The sequence below is a fragment of the Mastomys coucha genome, unplaced genomic scaffold (genome assembly GCF_008632895.1).
Source record: "Mastomys coucha isolate ucsf_1 unplaced genomic scaffold, UCSF_Mcou_1 pScaffold7, whole genome shotgun sequence".
Classification (NCBI taxonomy): Eukaryota; Metazoa; Chordata; class Mammalia; order Rodentia; family Muridae; genus Mastomys; species Mastomys coucha.
This window is the reverse complement of record NW_022196913.1, coordinates 104,566,278-104,589,980: the sequence shown is the minus strand read 5'-3', so window position 1 is coordinate 104,589,980 and position 23,703 is coordinate 104,566,278. Positions and strand designations below refer to the sequence as shown.

The window sequence follows — 23,703 nt, the reverse complement described above, 5'->3', positions numbered from 1 at the left end:
CCTCCCTCCTTCCCTCCCTCTCTCCCTCCATCCCTCCCTACCTCCCTCCTTCTCTCTCTCTCCCTCTCTCTCTTTCTCGTCTGCTTTACAATTGGATTGTCTGAGCTGGAGAGATGGATCATCTGTTAAGAACTCTTGTTGCTCTTGCAGAGAACCCTTGTTAGGTTCCCAGAACCTACATCATAACTCACAACCATCTGTAACTCCTGTTTCAGGGGATCCAGTGTTCTCTTTTGTCCTACTTGGTCACTGAGTGCACTTAATATACATAAAATAAAAATTAAAAAGCCTAGATGTTTTTTAAATCAAGGGGATATATTCATTATGAGGCTGATTCTTGAGCCTTGGTACTAAAGTAGTGACAGCAAAGGGCTTGGACTTTAGCTATAGGTAGGGTACTTGCCTAGTGTGTGTAAATTCTTAAGGTCAATACCCAGTAACATAAAAATAAAATACAATAATGGTCCGAAGCACATTGTATAGCCAATACAGGATAGGCATTTTAGTCCAGTTGAAGCAGAGGAGAATAACTAGGAATGATGTGGGGCATGCAATTGTAAACTAGGAATTAAACCTCACACAAATATACATACTAGTTGGAGAGTCAAGTTTGGTGTTCTTATCAGTGGTACAGAATGGGAGTTCAAAGGACAATTAGTCAGGTTCAGAAGATAGCTATGGAAGAGAGCAGAGCAATAAAAGCTGGGATGCATAAGAACAACTCGAATCAGATGAGTCAGTGACAGCCATGTTGACCTGTTTCCACCTGAGAGTCCCAACCCTTATTACCTAAGATGCTTTAAGAGAATCTGATGGTTTTTTCTAGACTAGGCTTTGCGAACCTAGTGAAGAGGACTCAGTAGGGACTGGGGCCTTGAGTTTAGTCCACAGAGAGATCCAAATGTCCCATGCATAAACAGGATACAAACATAGTCTGACTTGCATGGATTGTCTTAGTTGTTGTGACACATACCCTGACCAAAAACAACATAGGGGAGGAAAGAGCATGGATTGCAGTTCCAGGCTGCAGTGCATCACTTTGGGGAAGTCAAGGCAGAAACAGAAGCAGCTATATAAGGCTGTCACATTGACAGTTAAAAGCAAAGACAGAATATACACAGCCTTGCTTGCTTGCTCTCAGTTAGCTCTCTCTACTCTTATATAGCCCACTAAATGGTGCTGCCAACAGTAGGCTGGATCTTCCTCCATGAACCATCACGATCCACCCGACTCCAAATATGTCCACAGGCCAAAAAGATCTAGGCAATTTCTCAGTTAAGACTCTTGTCTCTGTCGATTTTTTTTTTTTTTGTATTTTCAAGACAGGGTTTCTCTGAGTAGCCCTGGCTGTCCTGGAACTCACTCTGTAGACAAGGGTGGCCTCAAACTCAGAAATCCGCCTGCCTCTGCCTCCCAAGTGCTGGGATTAAAGGCGTGCGCCACCACTGCCCGGCTCTTTTGACTCTTGATTGTGCCAAGCTGAGAGTTCAACGAGGCAACACAGGGACCCTCACATAACCAGCCAAGGTTCCTGCTCCATTTCCACATTTCATATTCTTCACAGATTGCTGGGTAAAAATGAAATGGAAAGAGTTCTAGGTAAAGCTCAGTTTAGCCATGGTAACCAATTACAAAGTCACCTGAGAAAGTATATCACTACAAACAACTAAGGTTTGGATATTTGCTCTTACTATGGAGTAATTTCTGTGATAAAATGACAGCCTTGCAACTCTTTCCAGATTTCTTGCTTTCCCAGACTCTGGCCATAAGAACAATGTCAGGCCCTAATAAAATTCTGTACTGTGTGTGGCAAAAAGCCCAGAGTGAGGTAGATGGTAGTCATGCAACTCATATATTTTTAAATTCCTAATGTGTCCTAGACCTCATGCTAAACATAAAAACCATGATAGATAACAAGGAAAGCATAGGCCTTAAGCTCCCAACACTCACCACACAGCAGGAGATGGAACACAGACTCTTGATTCATTAACTGTAGCTATGATACACAGTCCAAATGAAAAGCGTAGAGAGCTGTAGACTTCCTAACTTGCCTTAGGTAGGTCAGAGAGAGTTATAGAAGACATTACTTAGGAACAAGGTGTAGAAGCAATGGTGATATGCTCCAAGGTGAAAGCAAAAGTGAATAAGATGAAAGGCTAAAGATCAGCGTGATCAAATTTTAGAAGACAGAATATGTGCAGTAGAAGGCTAAAACTAAGGCAACACCAGACCTCAGGTGGCCTCCTAGGCTGCAGGGATGATTTTGAACTTATTATTGGAGAGTAGCAAAGATGCTTCATTGAAAGTTTTAATTTAAGGAATGACATAATCAGATTCCCACAGTGAGATATGTGTGTGCATAATGTGTTGGATAGAGTCCAAGTAAACAGTTGGAATGTTAGCATAAAATACAGGCAGAGTGAGGTAGTAAGTGGAGCCCCAGGGAGAGACAATGGAGGTGGAGAGAATGTGGGATTCTGTGTAGGACATAATACTGATGTCTCCCGACATCAACAACATTTTGGTGCTGCAACAGTTCCCAAGAATTGATAACACCAACTTCTCCACCAGCCCGAACAACCAAACTCTCCAAAGAGAAGTTCACAAAATCCAACAAGGAGTACATCTTGCACATTTCCTCAGGTACCTAACCATTTCTTTCTTCTTTCTTCTCATTTGATTTTCCAGTTTAACCTTGGGACTATAGACTACTATATTTAAATTTGAGAAAATTGCAACTCCAAGATGCTAAGCCACATGTCTGAGGTCCCACAGCTAGCATGAAAGACCGTATTAATCATTGCCTGTGAGCCTGTGAAACCCATGCTCCTTCTACTTCCTGGTGTTACCTCAATGTTTCTGGAGTAAATGCTTCTTCTGCTGCTTAGAGAGCATAGATGTGTACAGAAGCACAGCGGGATTTGAACGGTAATAAAATGTAAATGCAGAATGACACCCATCGAACATTTAGAAAAATCAAAAATTTTTTTTGATTCAACATATCAATACCATGGAAATTCTCATACAATCACATTTTTATATTCTTTTATAACATCTTGAACTCAATAGCATTGATATATTATCTTTGACATATGTAGGTTAGTTGGGGCAAGAGCATAACTATAAACTACTCATAACTGAATGTAATCAGAAATTGACAAACGAAGCATTGCTTAATTTTTCTCATGTTTATGCAGGTTGAAGTGACACAGAGGCTCTGAGAAGCATCCCTCATTGATCACAGTATATCGAGTTGACCTGACTCTGGGTTGCCTGTTCCCTTCTGATGGTCAAGGAGATCTGCTGTATTCACTATGTGAACACCACTGATGTGATCGTGACAGGAAGTATGACCTCATTCTGCTGCCCTGCCTCTAGTTCGAAAAGGCTGATATTGAAAGTAAACAAGGGCCGGGAGACTTAACTCCCAAGAATGACAAGCTATGCTATTCTAGGAAACAGCTGAAAGATCCAGAGGCTCCTAAAGACCAAACTGCCCTGTGAATGTGGCAGGGACATGGTCCGCTTTCACCAGAAGGAAAGACGGATTCCCTTCGGGAAGTAACTTCTGCACCTGTTGACATTCTGATGGGATTTTTCAGCTGAAGAACAGCTCGGTCCAGCTTTCTGCACTACCAACCACAGGAAAGCGTCATGTTTCAATAATCCTCCTGTCATTTATCAGTTGGAAGAAGAGCCTGGGGACTCCCTGTGGAGGAATATGTATGAGCAAGTTACATTTCAGAACAGATGCATTGCTTTGATGAGCTGGTAGACGTAGTCTGTTTCTTGAAAAGTTCTCGAGCTGTTAATGCAAGTTGTTTTCACAGTTACTAATTCTTGACTAACTGGCGTTATGCTCGCTGTACACGGCTACTCGCTTTTATGAGATCAAACAGTGAGACCTTGCTTTCTGCTGCAGAATGTCTTGCCTTAAAACTAAGCTTACTGCTTGAGGAAATCTAACTACAGTCATTTGGATTGGACAAATTCTTGTTGTGCTGAAGTCACAAGGGACATGCTAGTATGCTCGCTTGTATGCAATATCATCTTCTTTTTCAAGCCAGTGATTTTCTTTTTTAAAAAAAAAAAATGTGTTTTTATTTAGAAATCTTCCAAAGAATGCTAGAAAGTTCTCCTGTGTTCTTTAAAGTGATCTTATAAGCTGGAGTATATGATTCCTTGAAAGGGTAATAATACATTATTAAAATAATCTAGCTTGAATCTTAGAGTTGATGTGATTGATTTAATGTGTTATGTTGCAGCAATCAATTATTAGTTGACATCTTTCCAAAAAGTAGGGACAGAACTACTGGATCATAAAAGGCTCTCATGTCACCTTATAAAACTGCTAGAGTAGTATTATACATATATATTTACATACACATAAACATATGTATATGTATACACGTATATAATTTATGTACTTCAGTAGCTACATGGAGATAGAACTATGTGATGAGGTAACTGATCACTATTTACACAAATCGCATGCTTTGAAGCACGCTTACTTTGACATTGAAAAGTAAAAAAAAGTAAACTCTAAGTGTTCAGGAATGTGGCTTTGTAATCTGGGTTGTGGTGGGCTATTTGTAGCTCAGTGTAGCTTATGCTGTTAAGGAATGTTCAGACTGATAGCCACCACAAAAAGCACTGACCTTCTCCATGGCCACATGTCAGTGGTTCATGTTGTTGACACACACACACACACACACACACACACACACACACACACACACACGCAAAAGGCAGGCAACTGTCTCCAAGCACTTTCTGCAACTCAATAATGAAACTACGTTCTGTTGGCTGCTTTAAATACACATTTGTTTCAACGACTCTAGAACCAGTCTCTTTTTCAGATTTCTTAATTAAGTAACAAAAAAACTATTTAATTTGGATGACAAAAAAACCTTTGTAAGTATTGCTTTTCTCTCAAAATGGTGTTGTTATTTACAGAATATTCAGACTTAAGGAATGAGACAATGAAAAATAGAATTTAAAGTCTTTAAAGCAGGTAGCACCTCACTGAAGTCCCACAATCTGCTCTGCTTCTCCAATCCTACATCTCTGTACTATTTCAGCAAACAAATCTGACTAGTGCAATTAGTAGACGCCATCTGTTTTGGCATCATTTGTCTATTTTTAATACATAGTCCATCTCTTTTTTCAACATCTTTTGCAGAAAAAAAAAATCTGTGAAGTTTGAACAAGCGGCCTTCTCAAGATGTACCGAGTCTCTCCACTGATGTCGACACCAGTAGCAAGTAAATGTGAAACTGCTCTGTGCAATTATCTTTGAACGATTAGAGTCCTCTTAGCAATTTCCTTGCTTTGATTTTGCTGATACTCAGACCATTAGCCATCTGTCAGTAGCTTGTGTTTTTTTAAATGCCAGTGTGCGCTTTGGCAATGATTTTGACTTCATTTCTTTCCTTGAGAAAAATGTGGCATTTTTTTCCTTTTAAGATTAAAAAAAAATCACTATTTTTTAGATGCTATGCATAAATGTGAAAGGAGAGCATTTATTGGCTACTATTAAGATGCAAAACTGTCTACAAAAAATGCTGAAAGATTGATTACAACTTGCAGAAATAAGGGCGTTGTTCGAACGGTAGTGGTTTTGAGTTTCTTCCTTCCTCTTATTTTTCTCTCCCAACTCTCTTTGTAACCTTCTTTCTCACACCCACATTTTTTTTTAACTAATAAAATAACAGCCCAAGCTGAAAGTCTAAATTACCTTATTTGTTTTCAGTAGTAATCGTCAGCAAGGAAATCAAGTTTCTCTGAGCCAGACTGTTGTAAATCTTAATACTATCATTGCCTTTTGTAAAATTCTGTGATAGAGTTTAGACTATTAATCACCTGCAGCCCTCCTACAAGTGAGGCCCATTATCATAGCTGCAACTTAAATCTTCTTTAATGAAGGCTTTACAGGCTTCATAGTTTTAAGAGTCATCTATTTTAGAACAATAAAATCAACCCTAGGCCTGGAGAGGGGTGCTATCACATAAAAGGTTCACCATCCAAACATGAGAATCTGAATTCACATTCACACAGCCCACATAAAGGACTGGGTTTGATGGCATGAACCTGTAATCCCAGTACTGGACAGGCGCCCTAGTAGAACTGATGAGATCCAGGTTCAGTGAGAGACCTGGTCTCAAACAAGCTGAAGAACCATAGAGGAACACACACACATACACACACACACACACACACACACACACACACACACACACACACACTTGAACACACACAAATCTAAGCTTTGTACTCCACCCCTACAATGCCATCTGTGTCTTACAAAGCACTAACTAATACCAAAACTCTTTGGCAGTGACTGGATTCCCTCCCATGGAGTTAGCTACAATAACCAACACACTGGGCGACTGATTTGAATTTTTTTTAAACTTCAGACAAGATGCTTTCTCTCTTCCATTCATAAGCTCTGTGTGGTGGTCATGATTTATCACCCAGCACTAAAAAAAGCCTTCAAGGACTATGGAGTATGAGAATGAAATAAAATAGAGGCTCCTAGACTTTATGCTTCCCATAGGGGATGGGAGACATGTTGGTGGATTCTCTGAAAACTAGCTGTTCGCACCACTCTACCACACTGCTGTCTTCCTGCTAAGGCTGGAACATAAGCCAGGCATAACTGCCCATGTGTCACCCTTGCAGCTAATCATGGTCATACATGTTGGTGAAATATTGAAAATTCTCTCTCATTCCCTTATGTAGATTCCTCCAGGTCAGACAGAGGACCTTCTGGAAAGCTGTCCCCCACAAATCTTTTCCCAAGGTATGTTGGGGACTTTCTCTGTCAAACTCCCTTCCTGCCCATCTTACTTTGTCTTCTTTTAAAAGCACTATTGTACACATCATCCAGGATTACCATAGATATATATTTTCAGTCCCCTGCATTAACTACTGAAAACTTGTCTACTTTAAAAATGAGTTAGAATGGGTTATTCTTTTTTTGTGTGTGTGAGTATATAACAGATGTCTATTGAATGGAATATCAGATATTGCTGGGATGATTTATTTTCTTAACTTGGTATCTTTGTTGCTTTCTATTGCTGTGACAAGACACAGTTACCAAGACAAATTATAGAAGAAATCATTTATGGAAGCTTAAAATTCTAGAGTATTGCTATAGTAGAATCATTTTACACATGACCACCATGGAAGGAAGCATGTCAACAAGCAGGCAGGCATAGTACTTGAGAGCTTACATATAATCCAGAGCACAAGGCAGATCAAGAACTAACTGGGACAGATGTGAGCTTTCTAAACCTCAAAGGCCACTGACACTCTTCCTTTAATAAAGCCACGCCTTCCAATCCTTCCCAAACAGTTTCACCAAGTGGGGACCAACCTTCAAGGGGATCCTTGTTTTCCTTCCTGTGATTTTTCTAATTGAGCTTCTGTCTACCCCTTATTTCTTTTATAGTCATTAGCTGAAGTTTCCCTTACCATTTTCTGAAGTACACTTGCAAGATGAAGGGAATCTAATCCTGATATTAGAACCTGTCCTTCCTGTAGGCATCAGGCCTTCTGACACTAACACATGAGTCAGCTAAGGATATGCAAGCAGAAATATGAATTTGTGTTGGATCCATTTAACTAGGGTTGCATCCTACTCCCCTGGATACTAGTTGTATAAAATAGCTAAGTAATTTGTCCTTCTGAATCTTCACTTTTTTATGTTACATACTCATAGCATAAGTATCCTGAACTTTTAGAGAGATTTGCAAAGGGCAGAAAAAAACCCTTGGGGCTAGATCCATGGTGCCAATTTAATAAGTGGTATCTATTAGTATTTTATTAACAATAACTACATATTTCAATTGTTCATAGGTTTTTAAATTGTAAAAAAGCAGTAAGCCCTGCAGGAAATACACAAAGAGAGAGTGAGACATAGCTTATAATCTAGCAGCATTTGGATAACTACACAAAATTTTAAAATGATGTAAGGAAGTACTGGGATTTGTCTCATCATCAATACCAGGAAACAACACTCTTCCAGGACTTGATTAATCATCACTCAAGACTAGAAAGGACTGGTATTTGGACAGTTGAACAAGTTGCTGGTTGTATGGGTGGTTAGGTTTCTGAAATCCATTGAAAAGAGCCTATTGAAAGATAGCCAGCTACTGGAATTCCTCCAATATAACTCAAGTGAGAGTCAAGTGCTAGAAGTAGTTTTGTTAACAACTAAAAATATTTGATAGCACTGTAAACTCTCTCTATTACTATTTACTAGCCTATTGATGCTGCAAGAATATTTCCATTTTATGTTCAGTCAAGAAATGAGGAAGAAAATATTAAGGACATTTGAGAAGAGAGATGCCCAGGGCTAGAGAAACTGAGGTTGTTAAAGACTGAACCTGAAAAAGCAGCTAGAAATACAGGTCCAGTGCACTATAATTTCCACGTGCCTAGTGCATTATGGATACTTCCAGTTCCGATTTTTGAGAATGCAAATAGTATGAGAGAAAAGTATAGGGTAGTAGCCCCACCCCACCCACCCCCAAAATAGAAATGAGTGACTCACTCATATAGGGCATCAAGATTATAAGCAAATAGTATCTTACTGGTGTTTTCTTTTATTTATCTATACAGAGAGGAAGTGATGAGCAAAATGACCCTGAGATGAAATAGTCCAGGCTTCTCTGGACAGAATTCATTCCTGAAATTCCCAAAGTCTCTGGTCTCTGTACCTGTACCATTCATTATCTCATCAATGATTTAAAGTAGGGACTAGATAACTTCAGTAAGAACGGTTTATAAATATTTTTAAATTAGCATAAAAGTATTAGAAACTTCTGTTGCATTTTTTGAACATAGTGTATTTTAGTGATTCTCTTCTCTCTCCTCTCCCCTACCCTCTTTTTTCTTTAAACATCTCTCTTCCTCCTTAACACCTGTCACCAACCCTTCTTCTACCTTTCTTTCTTTCTTTTCTCATCACTCATTCTATTTTTTCTTGGTCTCCTTACTAGCTTATTAGCTTTCACATAGAGTTACACTTTAATTAAATTATATAAAGACATCTAAAGCATCGTACTGATATAGGTAGTGTCATAGGTGGTTTCATGTGTTAACTTGACACAACATAGAGTCACTTGGAAAGCAAAAACTCTCAACTGAAGAATTGCCTCAATTTCAATTAGCCTATGGGCATACCTGCGAGGTGTTTTCTTTATTGTTATTTGATTTAGAAGGGTCCTGACATCTGTGAATATTGCCATCTGTAGACAGGTGGACCTGGGCCGTGTAAGAAAATTAGCTTAGCAATCTAAAGAAAGTGAGCCAGTAGGTAGTATTCCTTCAAATATCTGCTTTAAGCTCCTGCCTGGAGTCTCTGCCTTATCTGTATGGATGTATAGGATAGACTATAAGCTATAAGGCAAAATGAACTATTTTCTCCACAAGTTGACTTTAGTCAGAAGGTTTTATTAGAGCAACAAAAAAAGCAAACCAAGACAGTTAGAATGCCCCCAAAGTTTAAAACATGAATATATATAAATAGTAGCCAATGGTTCAGTTTAGAGTTTTTAGACAATGGAAGACATCAGTGTTAAGAAATGTCCATAAAATTATGACATCTTTATAGAAATTCTATAAGGCTTAAATAACCTTCAATGTACAGAAATTTGATTATAGGATACTAATTTGTGGGAAGAATACATAACATTTTGCAGATTTATGATTAAAACCCAAAGTGAAAACCTAGCTCTTGTTAGATGCAAACCTTCCACTCCTTGGTTCTACAACATACTGTGAAGAATGTTGATACTTCTCATGTGAAGTTGACACAGACATTTGCACAGATGACATGACAAGCTGTATGGAGAAAGTACTAGAAATTGACAATTGGTCTATGTTGGTGGTGGAGGTAGATGATCTAAAAGGCTTCATAACTTAAGAAAGGAATTATGTAATGAGGGAGGTGATGATCACTCTCCTCTGGATGGATACACCTAAGTGCCCCTTTCCTGTCACAAGAAAGAAAAGGTTGCGTTCATTAGGAAGCAGAGAAAAGAAGCCAGAGTAAAACAGCAAATGGTTCAAAGTCACCTTCCACCATAGAGAGATGAGTTGTATGAGTGGCGAAAGTACAGAAAAGAAAAGATTTGGTTAAGATATAGAAGTTGCTACCTGGCAGCTGAATGCTTCCCAAATAGAAAATTGAAAACAAAGGAAATCATAATTTCTCTATTACAGTGGCAAAGGCAGTGATGTGGCACATGAAAGGAGCTGAATTGAATGAAGGGCACAGTGAATTTCAACATCTCAGAAGGAAGTTGGGTGATATTTCCATTTTTTTAAATAAATGGACTAATATCAAGAGTATAGATCTAGCCTAAGGTGAAGAGGCTCATTCTCCACAATGTTGTCACTAGAGTTCAAAATAGAAAACAACTAAATGCTGTGTGGTTCAACGCCTAAGCCCTGGTGGTTAAGAGCACCATTGATAAGGGCTGTGGAAGTAGTTGGCGTCATGAATGTGAAGAACGGAGTTTCTTTCACAATGACTACATGGTCATATGGGACTTGTATAATTGTCTTTACATCTCTGTACATGGCAGAACTTTCCTTTTTTTCTCTTTAGCTTTACTTGTGACTTCCTGGATGGAGACAGTTCTTTTGAATGCTGCTCTATAGACCCCCTGACAGGCTCCCACTATATCTGCCGCAGAAGCCCCCGACTCCTCACGAATGGCTACTATATTTGGACTGAGGACAGTTTCATCTGTGACCCAGATGGCCACATCACACTGAACCCCTCCCATACCAGTGTGATGTACAAGGAGAACTTAGTGAGGTAAGTAGAGGATGTTGTGTTAGGCATCTTAAGACCATTCTGCCTACCATTCATCTATATGCACACTTACGAGCAGCTCACTGCTGCTCAAGAGTATGGTAATAAAAAAGAAACTGAAATCATGTAAAATCAACATAAAGGCAAATAAAAGTAAAACAAAGAGATCCACATGCTGGGGTGAAAATTGGTATCAAGGACAGTGGAGGGAAAGAGAAGGACACCAGTTTCACTTGGAGGACAGGTAATATAAGCTTCGTAGAAATGGTGATAGTGAATTGTAAAAGACATAGCATGTCTGCTAAAATGAAGTAGGAAATGGAGTTTCATGATAAAGGTAAAGCCAAAGGACTCTGAGAAACCCTGATACAATTGGGAGAACACAAGTAGTTGATGGGAAACAGCTTAAGAAAGGGACTTCTTGTGAGAAAGAAGGCTAAAATTATACTAATTGATAGTAATGGATACTTAGAGCTTAGGACCTGTGAAAATGGCTCAGGAGGTCAAATTCCTTGTGTTCAAGCATGAGGCCATGAACTCAGATCCCTAGCATCCACACAAAAGCCAGTCACAGCCTTGTGCATCTGTAATTCCAGTGCTGGAGAGGCAGAGGGGGCAGAGGGGGCAGAGGGGGCAGAGGGGATAGAGGGGGCAGAGGGGGCAGAGGGAGCAGAGGCATGTTCAGTTCTGAAACTCATTGGCCAACCAATTTAGTTAAACCAGAAAGCTCCAGGTTCAACTGTGGCGTTGTCTTAAAAAAATAAGATGGAAAATGATAGAGAAAGATATTCAGGGTTGACCTTTGACTTACACACACACACACACACACACACACACACACACACACACACACTAAACAAATTTAATAAATGAAACCAAAGACTTTCTCTAGCATACCTTTACACTGTGGAAACACCACTTTAAAATACTTCTTCTATGAGCGATTCCAGATACCCCATAGAACAGTAAAATGCTGCCATAATAAAATCAATCCATTTTCTCTTCATGTTACTTGGCTCTATTTTAGCCCCTTAGCATTTCTCACTAACATAATGTGTTGGTAACAGGCCTTAGCACATCCCAGATAAGTGCCCAAGAACTGACCTTATCATGAACTTTCAATATTTCTTTGCCCTTGGTCCCACTCCTTCAAGCCCTCTTCTGTGGCTAAGTCTTTGGAAATAAAAGTCATTACCCCTCCATTCTCCAAGATACACTCCTGTGGTGTCTTTTACACTAACATTAAGCCCCATGTCCCCCAAGGAAACATGCAGGGTTCTTTAATATCTGTCCCTTTATATCTTTCCAGCTTTATTTCCTACCATGACCCAATATGAAACATACTTATTTTTCAGCAATCATCTCATACAGTTTATGGCTCACTTATCCCAGGAGCTTCACCAATTTTCAATTAGCTTGCCCTTCTATTACTCTGTGGGCCCTTTCCAAGTAATTCTTCTGAGCTTATATCTCAAACATAACATGATGGCCAGGACCAGTGCCTGTGGACTCAGATTGATTAGATTTCTTCCAAGATATGTTGTTTTCCAATTGCATGGCCTTACAAAATAATATAACCTCTCTGGGCCTCCTTTCCCAATCTCAAAAATGGGATAACAGTAGTACCTACCTCATAGGGCTGTTCTGTGGATCACATGGGTTTATCTATGCAGAGAGGGCTACCTGGAACAGAGTGAGGTGCATGAAGGACTCTCCAGTATTTTCAGTGCCTTGTCAGTTTCCAAGAAGGTAGACCATGGCCACCTTCTACACATAGTTTAGTCTATATCTCACTACCATTTACATAAGTCCAAGGATCTTTTCATGTAATAAACACAACTCTAATTTTAAAGGGATTAAAGATTACTTACTATGGAGCCAAATATGAAGGACCATGTCACAGGAACACAGACTTAGGTACCCGAATTTCATACTCCTGAGTTATGATCACTCAAATTTGGCTTCAGAATAAACAATTTCTTTATGCATATGAGGGCATTGTAGCTGTCTTCAGATATACCGGAAGAGGGCATCAGATCCCATTACTGATGGTTGTAATCCACCATGTGGCTGCTGAGAATTGAACTCAGGACCTCTGGAAGAGCAGTCAGTGCTCTTAGCCACTGAGCCATCTCTCCAGCCCAAGAACGAACTATTTTCCTTGAGGAGAAAGCTGTGGTTTTATATCAACAAATATTTTCCCAAACTTTGGACCCCTAAATGGATATACTTTTCACCAGAGCTGTCACTGGAATCAGAGCTGGTATTAAGTATGGGTCATTTGTGCCCAATCATCCAGAGCTGCTTCCTTGGGTGGATGTTTGTGAGTTGTTTCTTGGGTTCAGATCTCCCTTGGTTTGGTTAATAGTTCATTTGTTTATCCTGAGTTTTCCAAGATCCTTTCAGTTATATACCTTTAGCTGTCAAAAAAAAAAAAAACCCATAACCCTCATCTCAAAGGAGATAAGAAATCATTTATTCTAGAGAAAGATGAGGTAACTAACCATGGTCCAGGAGTATAAATTTAGGTTTCCTCAAATTACGTGTTGCATAGTGCTAACAGTTTCATGAAGTTTGTATAGTAATAAAAAAAGAGCAACCAGGGGAAGAAAGGGTTTATTTCACTCATACACATTTCCATATAACAATTCATCATCAAACATAGGAAGTACAGGAATGTGGAAGCAGGAACTAATGAAGAAGCCATGGATGAGTGCGACTAACTGGCTTGGTCGTCCTGGCTCTCTCAGCTTGCTTTCTTATAGAATCCAGGACCATAAGCCCAGTTATGGCATCACCCACAATGGCTTGGCCCTCCCATATCAATCACTAACTAAATGCCCTACTAGTTTGCTTGCAGCCCAGTCTTATGGCCATTTTCTCAATTGACTTTCCTTCCTCTTTGATGACTCTAGCTTATGTCAAGTTCACACAAAACTATTCAGAACAGTAAATCAACATAGCTTTCAAATACATTGGTGGAAAAAAATCACAATTACTTGGATATATGAATTTGGGTTGTACTTACTGTGTGTGTCAAGTCATTACCACTGGATTGCTTCCAACTCAAAGTGACTGCTACTTGCTGTTCATCATCCTGCTTTCATTTCTTCCCAGAATATTTAGAAAGAAGAAGAGAACCCACCGTTCTCTTTCTTCTCTCTTGGACCCCCGAGGCTCTAAGTCTTGGCTGCATGGAAGTATCTTTGAAGATGTCGACTCACTCCCAAGTGAGGATCTCTGGCTGGATGGAATCAGGAACCTTGGTAGGTACCACTACAGTGAGAATGATGATCTATGCATTTTCATTCCATGACAAGATGCCATGTCTGAATGACAGTCTTAGTCTTGGCCCAAAGCACAGATCAGAGATGACTAATATTTTAATGGAGAGGGTAAAGCCAGAGATTAAAGTTTCATTCTCATGTTTCTGTACTTGTTATGACTAAAATACAAAGGTATTCATGTCATGCAAAAAAATGAGAGTTTAAATATCTCCATCAGACTGTTGTAATACTCAAAGTATATTGGTACATTTCCAATATGGATTTCGATGTATAGAATAGATGTGAGAAGAAATAATAATGAAGGCAATCTTGCAAGACATGTATTGGAAACTATGTTCTGGAATCAGGATTCAAATCTCAGTTTGAGCATACTGGGATAGTAACTTCATTAAGTCTCAATTGTTTTAGTTTAAAAACAAGGCATATGCACCCATATGCATATACAAATGTGTGTTCTGTTGAAATAGATGATACATATATATAGAAATGACATAGCTAATATATATGTATATATATACATTATATACATATATATACATATATATATGTGTGTGTGTGTGTGTGTGTGTGTGTGCTTATGTATTCCTCCATTCAAATGTAGGTATATAAATGCAGTGATGGAAACTCCAAGCCTGTTTTCCTGTTATTCATTCATCAAATCCTTGACTACGTGCTGTATGGAAACAACTGGATGAAGCACTTGTTCTAAGTTGAATAAGACAAAACCCTAATAGGAAACACTTTTCTCAGATAGGGAGGGAAATGTGTTTCCAAAAGCTATAGTATAATGCCTTAAGTGATACAGCACGGTTAGGAAAATGGAAAGAATGGAGGAGAGGAAGCTAATACATAAGCCAGAAAGGTTATATGAGCTTATTTTAGATAAGACCATAAGGGTTTCAGGTATGATAACATCCAAGAGGGTCTTAAGAAATGAGTGGCTTATTAGGTAGATGGGAACATAAATGACATTTCTACCATTTCTATGCTGCCTTCCAATTACTAGGAATCTAGATGTTCCAAGACACACACACACACACACACACACACACACACACACACACAATATATATATATATATATATACATATATATATATATAGTGTGTATAGTAATAAAATATATGTGTATATATTCACACATACATATTTGTATATATGTATATATATAATATATGTAATATATTATAATATATGTGTGTGTGTATGTACATATATACACACCATACATAAATATGGTGGCTAGTCATTCCTTCCTGTCACATATACATTTGTTTGACTTTCTCACGCTTCTTAGTCAGAACTGGCTTAAATTTGTAGCAACCAGTACAAAACGAGAATGGAGAGTCCAGAACAACAAAAAAATGTCAAATGAATAGCAGAGAGCTAAACTCAAAATGAACCCCATCTGAGCAGGGCTGCCTGTACAATTCTTCTTTCCTTGATCCCATGTCTCTGGTCCTGCCTTTAATTTCACCTTCTTTCCTTTCCCTTATATGCATTTGACTCTGACAACTCAGATACATATTTGTTTGTGAGAATGGACTATTCCAATGTGTGGTCTCAGATTGAGAACTCTATAAGAATTTACTCCTTTAATTTTAAAATTTAAAAATTTTTAAGTGTGTGTGTATGTGTACATATATAATGTAATGTATAAGTATATGTAGTAAATATATATTTACTAAGACTAAAACTGTTTATATTCTGAATATAGTGTTGAACAAAGCCAATAAAGCAGCTTATTCCTATGGAAATTGTACTTTGTTGGTGGAAATGACAAAACATTATTGATCATGTTAAAAACTGTGGCTTGCACAGAGAAAATTAAGCAGAAAGTGGTGAGATTAAAATCTTGTACCATCAATCCAGTTTTCCCTATTGTTAACAATATATACTGCTTCAGAATATTAACAAAACCAGGAATTAAGATTGGCATGATAGGAAGATTCTTATGTGTATGTGTGTGTGTGTATACCACTAGACTCATTTTAAAAGAAGAACATGTCAAATGAAGCATCCTTCTCATCAGATGAAACAAATGATTAATGAAACCAAGTACACTCTAGTTTCTGCCAAAAACAAGGAAATCTAAGCAGGACACAAACAGGAGACTGACATAGAGCTGGACCAGAAATGACAGATGGTAGAGGACTGAAGAACCTTCTGTGCCTTATTGAGGAGACAGAATTTATCTAATGATTCATGGGCATTTTGAAACATCTTAAGCTGGATGAGGACACATCAGATTTGGGTTTTCATTGTTAGTTTTCCAGTAGTCTGCAAGGAAGATTACACAGAGAGTAGCTGGTGTGAGCTCAGAAGCAAAGAAAAGCATCAAACATTCCAAGAAAATACAGAGCATATAGAAGGAAGATATATTTTTTTTTTTTGATGTAGAATTGACAGGTTTGTGACAGATTGAGTGAGGTTGTGAGGAAGTGGGAGAAGTTTAACATATGGATGTATTTTGTTTGGTTGACTGTGTGAAAAAATTTCGCCCATATCAACTCTGGAAGATAGGAAAGCAGAGTGTTCTTTTGAGCTAAGTGCCCCTGAATTCACATCCTAGAGCTGCCTCTTCGGACTTGAGTGTTCTTGGGCACATCAATTAACTTTTCTAATCTTCCACTTCTTTATTAATATAAGGACAAAGAAAAATCGCATGTAGAGTTGCTGTGAAAATGCAATGCAGTACTTCAATAAAAGTATCAATGTTGATTCAATGGGTTGATGTTCTACTCAACACATTCACTCTACAAAGATTTAATTTTTTTATTATTTTTAATTTTGTGTAGATGTACTCCCCAAAGCCAAATACTATGGCTCCCTAGAGCTGTTATTAAAACATGGTTGTGAGTTGCCACATGGGTGCTGGGAACCAAACTGGGGTCAAATGCTTTTAACTGCTGAACCATCTCTCCAGCCTCCAGTTTTCCAATGAACATGCTCAGTATTTAGCAGTCTAACATATTTTTTTGCATTTACTTTATCATTGTGAATATAAAAAATTAAGACTTTGAATAGTCTTTGAAATAAAGGCCTAAAAGAGGCAATTTGAAAAAAAATGGTAAGTGACAAAGAGAAGTGAATTTCTATAAGATGAGAAGAACATGAAAGTGGTGCCTGGTAACTATAACTAGTGTCTTAGTTACTTTTCATGTTCTGTGGCAAAATTTCAGACAAAAAAGCAACTTAGAGGAGGGAGGGCTTATTTGGCTCACAGTTTTAAGGTATATGGTCCAGCACTGCAGGGAAGATCTGATGGCAGGAGAGTGGAACAGCTTGTCACATGGTATCTGAGTCTCTTAAGCAAAGAGAAAAAAGGAGGTTGAGCTGTGATATAAATCTTCAAGGCCTACTTGAAGGAATACTATGCCCTCCAGCAAAGGTCCACCTCCTAAGGACTCCAATGGCCTTTCCAAACCAACTGGAGACCAATCCATGTGCTCATGGAAGACATTTTGCACTTTAACTACATCACTAGGGAATGGCTTTTACAAAGACCATTTTCACATATTTGGAAATTGGCATCTGCCTTCCGTAGTTGATTCTTCCAAATCTGTCCAAACAACTTGAAAGCAGTTGGACCACAGTCATGCTACACATTCATGAGGTATCTTATTAAAATTTTCATGGTTGTCAAATATCTTCTAAATATAACAAATTAAACCGTCCCTTCCAAAAAATCAGTAATTAGTCAACCTGGGTACGTACAAGAGTTGGGAAGCTCTCATTTCTTCTGTAAGCTGTAATCACGTTTTCTCAGACGTCTTGTTTTCCCGTTTTACCCAAAGCCTCTTGATTTATCAGCAGTTTGTTTTTCTCTGGAAATATGGCCTAGTTAGAAGACTCCAGAAGAATTCAAAATTAAATTGTTTTGCTATTTTCTCTCCGTGCCATGGCTGTAATCAAACACTATTTCCCCTGATTTTCTCCAGCTTCATTTTTCAGACTAGAGGATATTTTGCCGACTGGATTTATCCTCATCTAACCCCTTCTCCAGCTGTGGGAGACACCTTTCCTCATTAGTTGCAATTCATTCTTTAGTTGTTGGCATTTTTTTTTTTTTTTTTTTTTTTTTTGCCATTCCTGAGAGCCACCCTCTCCCCAGCTTCCAAACTGCAATTTGGAATGTGGTCGTGGAGCTGTGAGTCACCCTGAAAGAAAATAGAGAATTCTCACAAGGATAATTGAATGGAACAGGCTCTTCCTTAGCTCTTAATGCTTTCAAGTATAATACAACTAAAAATATTTGCTGAAATGTTTGGCGTGGTAGGAGCCAATCATTTATTATTAAACTTATCAAAAGATGAAAATCAGTCATAGTAAAGTATGAGTTGGGACAGACCTTGTCTTTTTAGAAACATGTATCTACTTGGTCATTTTGGGTATTAAGGATTTTTATGTTTTCTCTGTGGTTTAACGCCATCATTTAAAAGTTCTGTGTAGGATGTACAGGACGCAAGGCAAGAACCCTTTGTTTTATTTCATTCAGTTTTCAAGGCTACTTCTCTAAGTTAGATCAGGTGGTCCTGGGAAACAGCACAGGGATATTTTTTTCCTGTTGCCGTGAGCCTGCCTCATGTCCTGGGATCATAGAATAGCTTTTTAGGATGCGTGATTATAACCAGGAATATCCTGGATCCTTTCTCACTTCCATATTAATATGGTCATCTGGCTTACTCTGTTTTTAACAGCTTCACTGAGGTATAATTGATACACAAAAATATATACATTTAATGTGCATAACTTAATGAGTTAGATATGTGCAAACACCTGTTACTTATCATCATAATTAGCATAAAGGACATACCAAACAGCTTCCCAAGGCACCTTACATCCTTCTGTGTGTTTGTGTGTAGGTGTAGGTGTAGGTGTGTTTTAAGAATATGCAGCATAATCTATCTTTTAAAAAACAAATATCATATTGTTAACTACATGCACCAGACTGTGCCACACATACCCTTAAAACGTATCCATTTATTGCAACAGAAATGCTATACTCTCACTTTTTGCCACCTTCTAACTGTTAAAGCCCTGGAAACAACTCCTGCATTTACTGTTTCTGGAAGTTTAGATCTTTATAGAAGTGGACTGATTTATTTATCTTAGCAAACAGTCATGCAGGTCCTTCCATGTTGTTGCAAGCAGCAGGATCATCTTCCCTATTTAAGGCTGATTACATCTCACTGCATACACTTGCCACGTTTCATTTATGCATTCACCTGTGGACTCAACTTGACTCTGTATTTTGACTATTGTGAGCGGTGCTACAGTGAGCCTGCTCCGGGATCAGCTCTACTGTGTGGTCCTTATGGGTTACCTGACACTTTCCTTTTCCATGGCAACCAGCAATGATGCATCCTTAAACTTGTTAAGCAGGTGTCCAGAAGCTATGGGAGAATGGGAGAAAAGAATATGAATGTATGGCAGGGACTCCCCTATCTGAAAGCCTTAGCTCATTGGCTCAGCATCTAAGTTATGCCATAGACAGTGATACTACCCAATCTAAATACCATCTTATTTAAAACACTTGTTATAAGAAGACCCCAAGAGTCTATTAGTATTCCTTAATCACTCCTCTTCCTTCAGTAAGGACTCACAAGCTTCTGGGTCTCATTGCTTAGAGTACTTTAGCCACAAGGATCATGTTACATTGATTCTAGATATTCATTAATGACTTCAAACTCCTCACAGAATAATCTTAGATCCTGAGTGTGATAGGAAGCTTTGAACCTGGACTCAGTCCAGTCAGAATCATCTTGTGGTCCTTCCCTAGGCTCATTCTTCCATCCAGCCATGTAGAACATGTTCACTGGGATATTGTCTTTCAGACTGATGTCTGGCCTTTGTCCTCCTTTTCCTCTGATCTTCCCTCTCTGCACCTGCTCCATTATCTTCCCACTCTCACCTGGTAGAGTTTGTGTTTATCCACCAGGTTTCTGATCCAGCCCTGCCTCTTCTGTGAAGTCTTCCTGTGTTCCATGAGGCATACTCAGAAGTCTTTTTTTTTCTAGACTTTCCCTGTAATATGACTTGGCTCCTCTAGTTCCTTGAACAGAACAATCCATGCAAGGTATATAATAAGTGTACAGATCAGATAAACAGACCTTGCTCAGCGTCCGTGAAGCACCTGTCTTTTCCCCTTCTGCTGCTCTTTCTGAGATCCTTTGGCTTGAGGGCTTCCCCTGGGTGTCACTGAAGCCTACCTTGCTTCAGTTCTTCTGGCATCTTTCCTCAGTCATCTTATGTGCTGAGTATCCCCTGACACCAGTGGAGACAGAGAAAGAAGCCTTTCTGATTGTTAACTAGCAACAGATCAGCTTCAGACTGTTCCACTTGAGGTACCCAATGCATGGAAACAATAGCCTTCCTGACTGTTTTCTCTTTTCTTCTGCTTTTTTAGTTCTTTTCTCTCTAAAATAATTTTAGAGTCATAGCTATTCCTCACCACACTTCAGTTGTGTCCTTTCCAAAGATCCTGTCACTATATATGGTCAGGTTTATAAGGGGCATGTAGCAAAAGTTATATTTTTCCCCACAGTGAATTCAGGGGATTTAGATTATGTGATAAGTATTAAGCCTAGAAGAATCTAGGGAAAGATCAAAAAATTCTTTTATAGAGGGTTAATTCCCTAGATGTCCAGTTCAAAGGCGAAATTGTCTCAACTTACTTTGTGTGAAATAATGTAATAGAGATAAATAATTTGTTTTCTCTCATCTGCAATATCACCTATATTTTTAAAAAAAAATTCTAACTAGAAAATAATTTCCCCAAATGTCAGGCCAGCTTGTTAAAGCTAAAATCCAAGCAGCAATCGTATGAGTCTTTAGAGCATCTCTTACCTAGGATTCTCCATCATTCATAGCCATATTTATTTTCCTTTCCCACGTGAGATGATACTGCTGTGCACTTTGTGATGCAAGGTTGTGAACATCTCTCTTAGACATTCTCTGAAGGAAACCATGTAGTTTGTACTGAGTGATGCTGCAAGTAGTCTTTATACTGGCTTCTGGTAGTATCAAGGGCGAATACTAATGGAACAAATAGTAACTATTTAGATTAGTACAAATTACAACTTGAAATCCACTTATAAAATGTTAGATGATAGTTTTCGCCATTCACTGACTGGACCTGGGCTACTGAATATTTTTCCCTTTCTCTCTCTCTCTCTCTCTCTCTCTCTCTCTCTCTCTCTCTCTCTCTCTCTCTCTCTCTCTCTCTCTCCTTGTCTTTCATGAAGGAATATAGACTATTGCATCCCTGAAGGGAGTTTGTTCTAATTTTATATCCCCCTTTAAGAATAAAGAGCCATTCTCCATGCCATATAGAACCCTTTAATCTGCAGGCCTTTAATTATGACTTTAAGTCCCACCTTTCTACCCCCCCCCCCATCCCTGTCAGCATGAGCTACAGCTCTTGTTTAGGGTTGTGATCAGTCTCAGGTTGCCTGCTGAGAATGACCTTTTATTTTGAGCTTAAGCCTGCAGCTTTAAAAGAATGTGTGTTGGATATGTGCCATTTTTTTTAAGTCAGCCCAGGAAATACCTGCATTCTATGCAGGACTTCTGCCTGATCTGTGTGAATTTCTTTGTCACCAAGCCAGTGTGTTCTGCATTGTTTCAAATTCTCACCTAAGGACAAAGAAGGGAAACTAAGCTGATCATAGATATCATGCAGACCATCAAAGGCAGAGACGAGAGAATTCCTCAGATGTTCAAGCTAGATGAAGCAAATCACTCCTCTGCTCTGTTTAGACAAGTTGTAGTATTTCCTATGTAATTGAAAGTCATTTTTACTCATTGTATTTACCCTTTCCAGCAAAGTTCTAATTTAGGATATTTAGGGTCTTTAAACCTTAGATTCAGCTCAAAAGTCAACAACCCAGAATCATCCAATGATGACTTTATGTTGAAGATACCTGAAGATTCTAGGAGTTGTCATGGCACGTTTCAAACTTTGTGTTGCATGGGTTTGAGATCAAACTTGGTTATTATTTTAGAAGCATTGGTAGGCTAATTCCAGGGTAAGTAAAATGTATTTGTGAAAGAACCATTTTAAGAGAATGCATTAGAAACTATTTGCACCACGTATTCTGTTTGAATGATAAAACAAAGCCTGTATTTGCTATTCAAGATTTCATTCAGCATTTCAATGTGGTTTATAGAGAGTGAGTTTCTATAGTGACACCTGTCAAAATATATTCTGCTACTCTGCTCTTACCTGAACAAAAACCTCGCAAAACAAACGGTGACACCTGTCTACTCCACAATTGCTTCTCAACAGTGTGGGGTGATATACAGTAACATTCAGTAGATGCCAAATTTGTGAATGGACATGTTAGAAGTAGGAGTTATCTCTGATATAAAGTTTAATGTTGTAAAGGTGTAAGGCTCATATGCTCACACATATCCTTCAAATAAATCCACTCATCACCTAATACCACTTGGAGATTGAAGATGAGATAACCTGTGTCCTTGCCTACATGATGTTAGGGTATCATTTCATGATTTCTTCAAAAGCCACCTGGGTTTTACAACATATCAAATGGTACACTGTTTTATCCAGACGAAATGCCACATGAATATGTACATGGTGACATTCTTACTAAGGAACAATCTATCATCTATAAATGGAGCCTTTATTCTTTTGATGGAAAGTCAATGCTTTCTGTGCTCTGTTCTCCATCTTGTAAAACTGTATGTTCCCTGAACTCTGCTAGGCCACTTGTTTGTAACTACATTATATTTGTATTCCTTTACCAAATTCTCATTCCTCCCATCTTTGCTTATTTTTGTTCTGAAGCTATGTCGTTTATACCTCAAAGGATGTGGACAGATTAAAACAGTACCAGGCAGGCTCCTCTTAACCCCCTCCACTAGTGCAACTAGGCAATGTTGCTTTTGTTCTGATTGTTGGGAACAGTACATAGGGCAACTCTGCTGGTTAGTTTCTATTGTCAACTTAACACAACTTATAGCTACTCAAGAGAGGGGAGCTCAGTGAGGCATTGTCTAGATCAGGTGGTGCATGTCTATGTGCAATTATCTTGCTTGCTAATAGATTCAAGCCACCATGTGATGATGCATCAATGCTTTGGCTGGGGCCCCTGAGCAGCTTCAGAATGAAAGAAGCTGACTGAGCAGAAGCAAGCCATCATGATGGGTGCACTTGTTTCTCTCTAATCTTTACTGGGAGTGTACCATGTGATTAGCTTCTTGAGTTATTGCCTTGGCTTACCCAAAATGATGGACTGTAACATGGAATTTTAAGCCAAACAAACACTTCTTTTCTTCTGCCAAATTGCTTTTGGTCAGGGTGTTTCGTCATAGAAACATAACTAAAAGGTACAACAGCATCATTGGAAATATGTATATACACACAGATATAGATAGATAGATAGGTAGATAGCTAGAGAGAGATAGAGATAGAGAGATAGATCGATAAGAATGGCAGACTCCCCATACCTCCTTCACACATACATAGAGACAGACAGATACACACACACATACACACGCACACACACACACACATACACACACACAGAGAGAGAGAGAGAGAGAGAGAGAGAGAGAGAGAGAGAGA

General features: G+C 38.7%; 1 protein-coding gene across 5 annotated transcripts in view; it reads left to right on the top strand.

Moving 5' to 3' along the window:
* The window catches only part of Tmem71 (transmembrane protein 71), a 69,880-nt gene that overhangs the window by 11,558 nt on the left and 34,619 nt on the right, over window positions 1-23,703 (top strand). For 3 of the 5 annotated variants that reach the window (XM_031359291.1, XM_031359289.1, XM_031359292.1), the window contains exons 3-8: window positions 2,689-2,928; window positions 3,198-3,723; window positions 5,183-5,264; window positions 6,742-6,802; window positions 10,619-10,831; window positions 13,946-14,094. In XM_031359291.1, coding sequence (XP_031215151.1) covers window positions 5,225-5,264; window positions 6,742-6,802; window positions 10,619-10,831; window positions 13,946-14,094 — 463 coding nt within the window. In that variant the 5' untranslated portion in view covers window positions 2,689-2,928; window positions 3,198-3,723; window positions 5,183-5,224. Of the gene's footprint in view, window positions 1-2,688; window positions 2,929-3,197; window positions 3,724-5,182; window positions 5,265-6,741; window positions 6,803-10,205; window positions 10,310-10,618; window positions 10,832-13,945; window positions 14,095-23,703 lie in introns of those variants that run through there. The other 2 variants (XM_031359288.1, XM_031359290.1) reach the window with 2 other exon arrangements.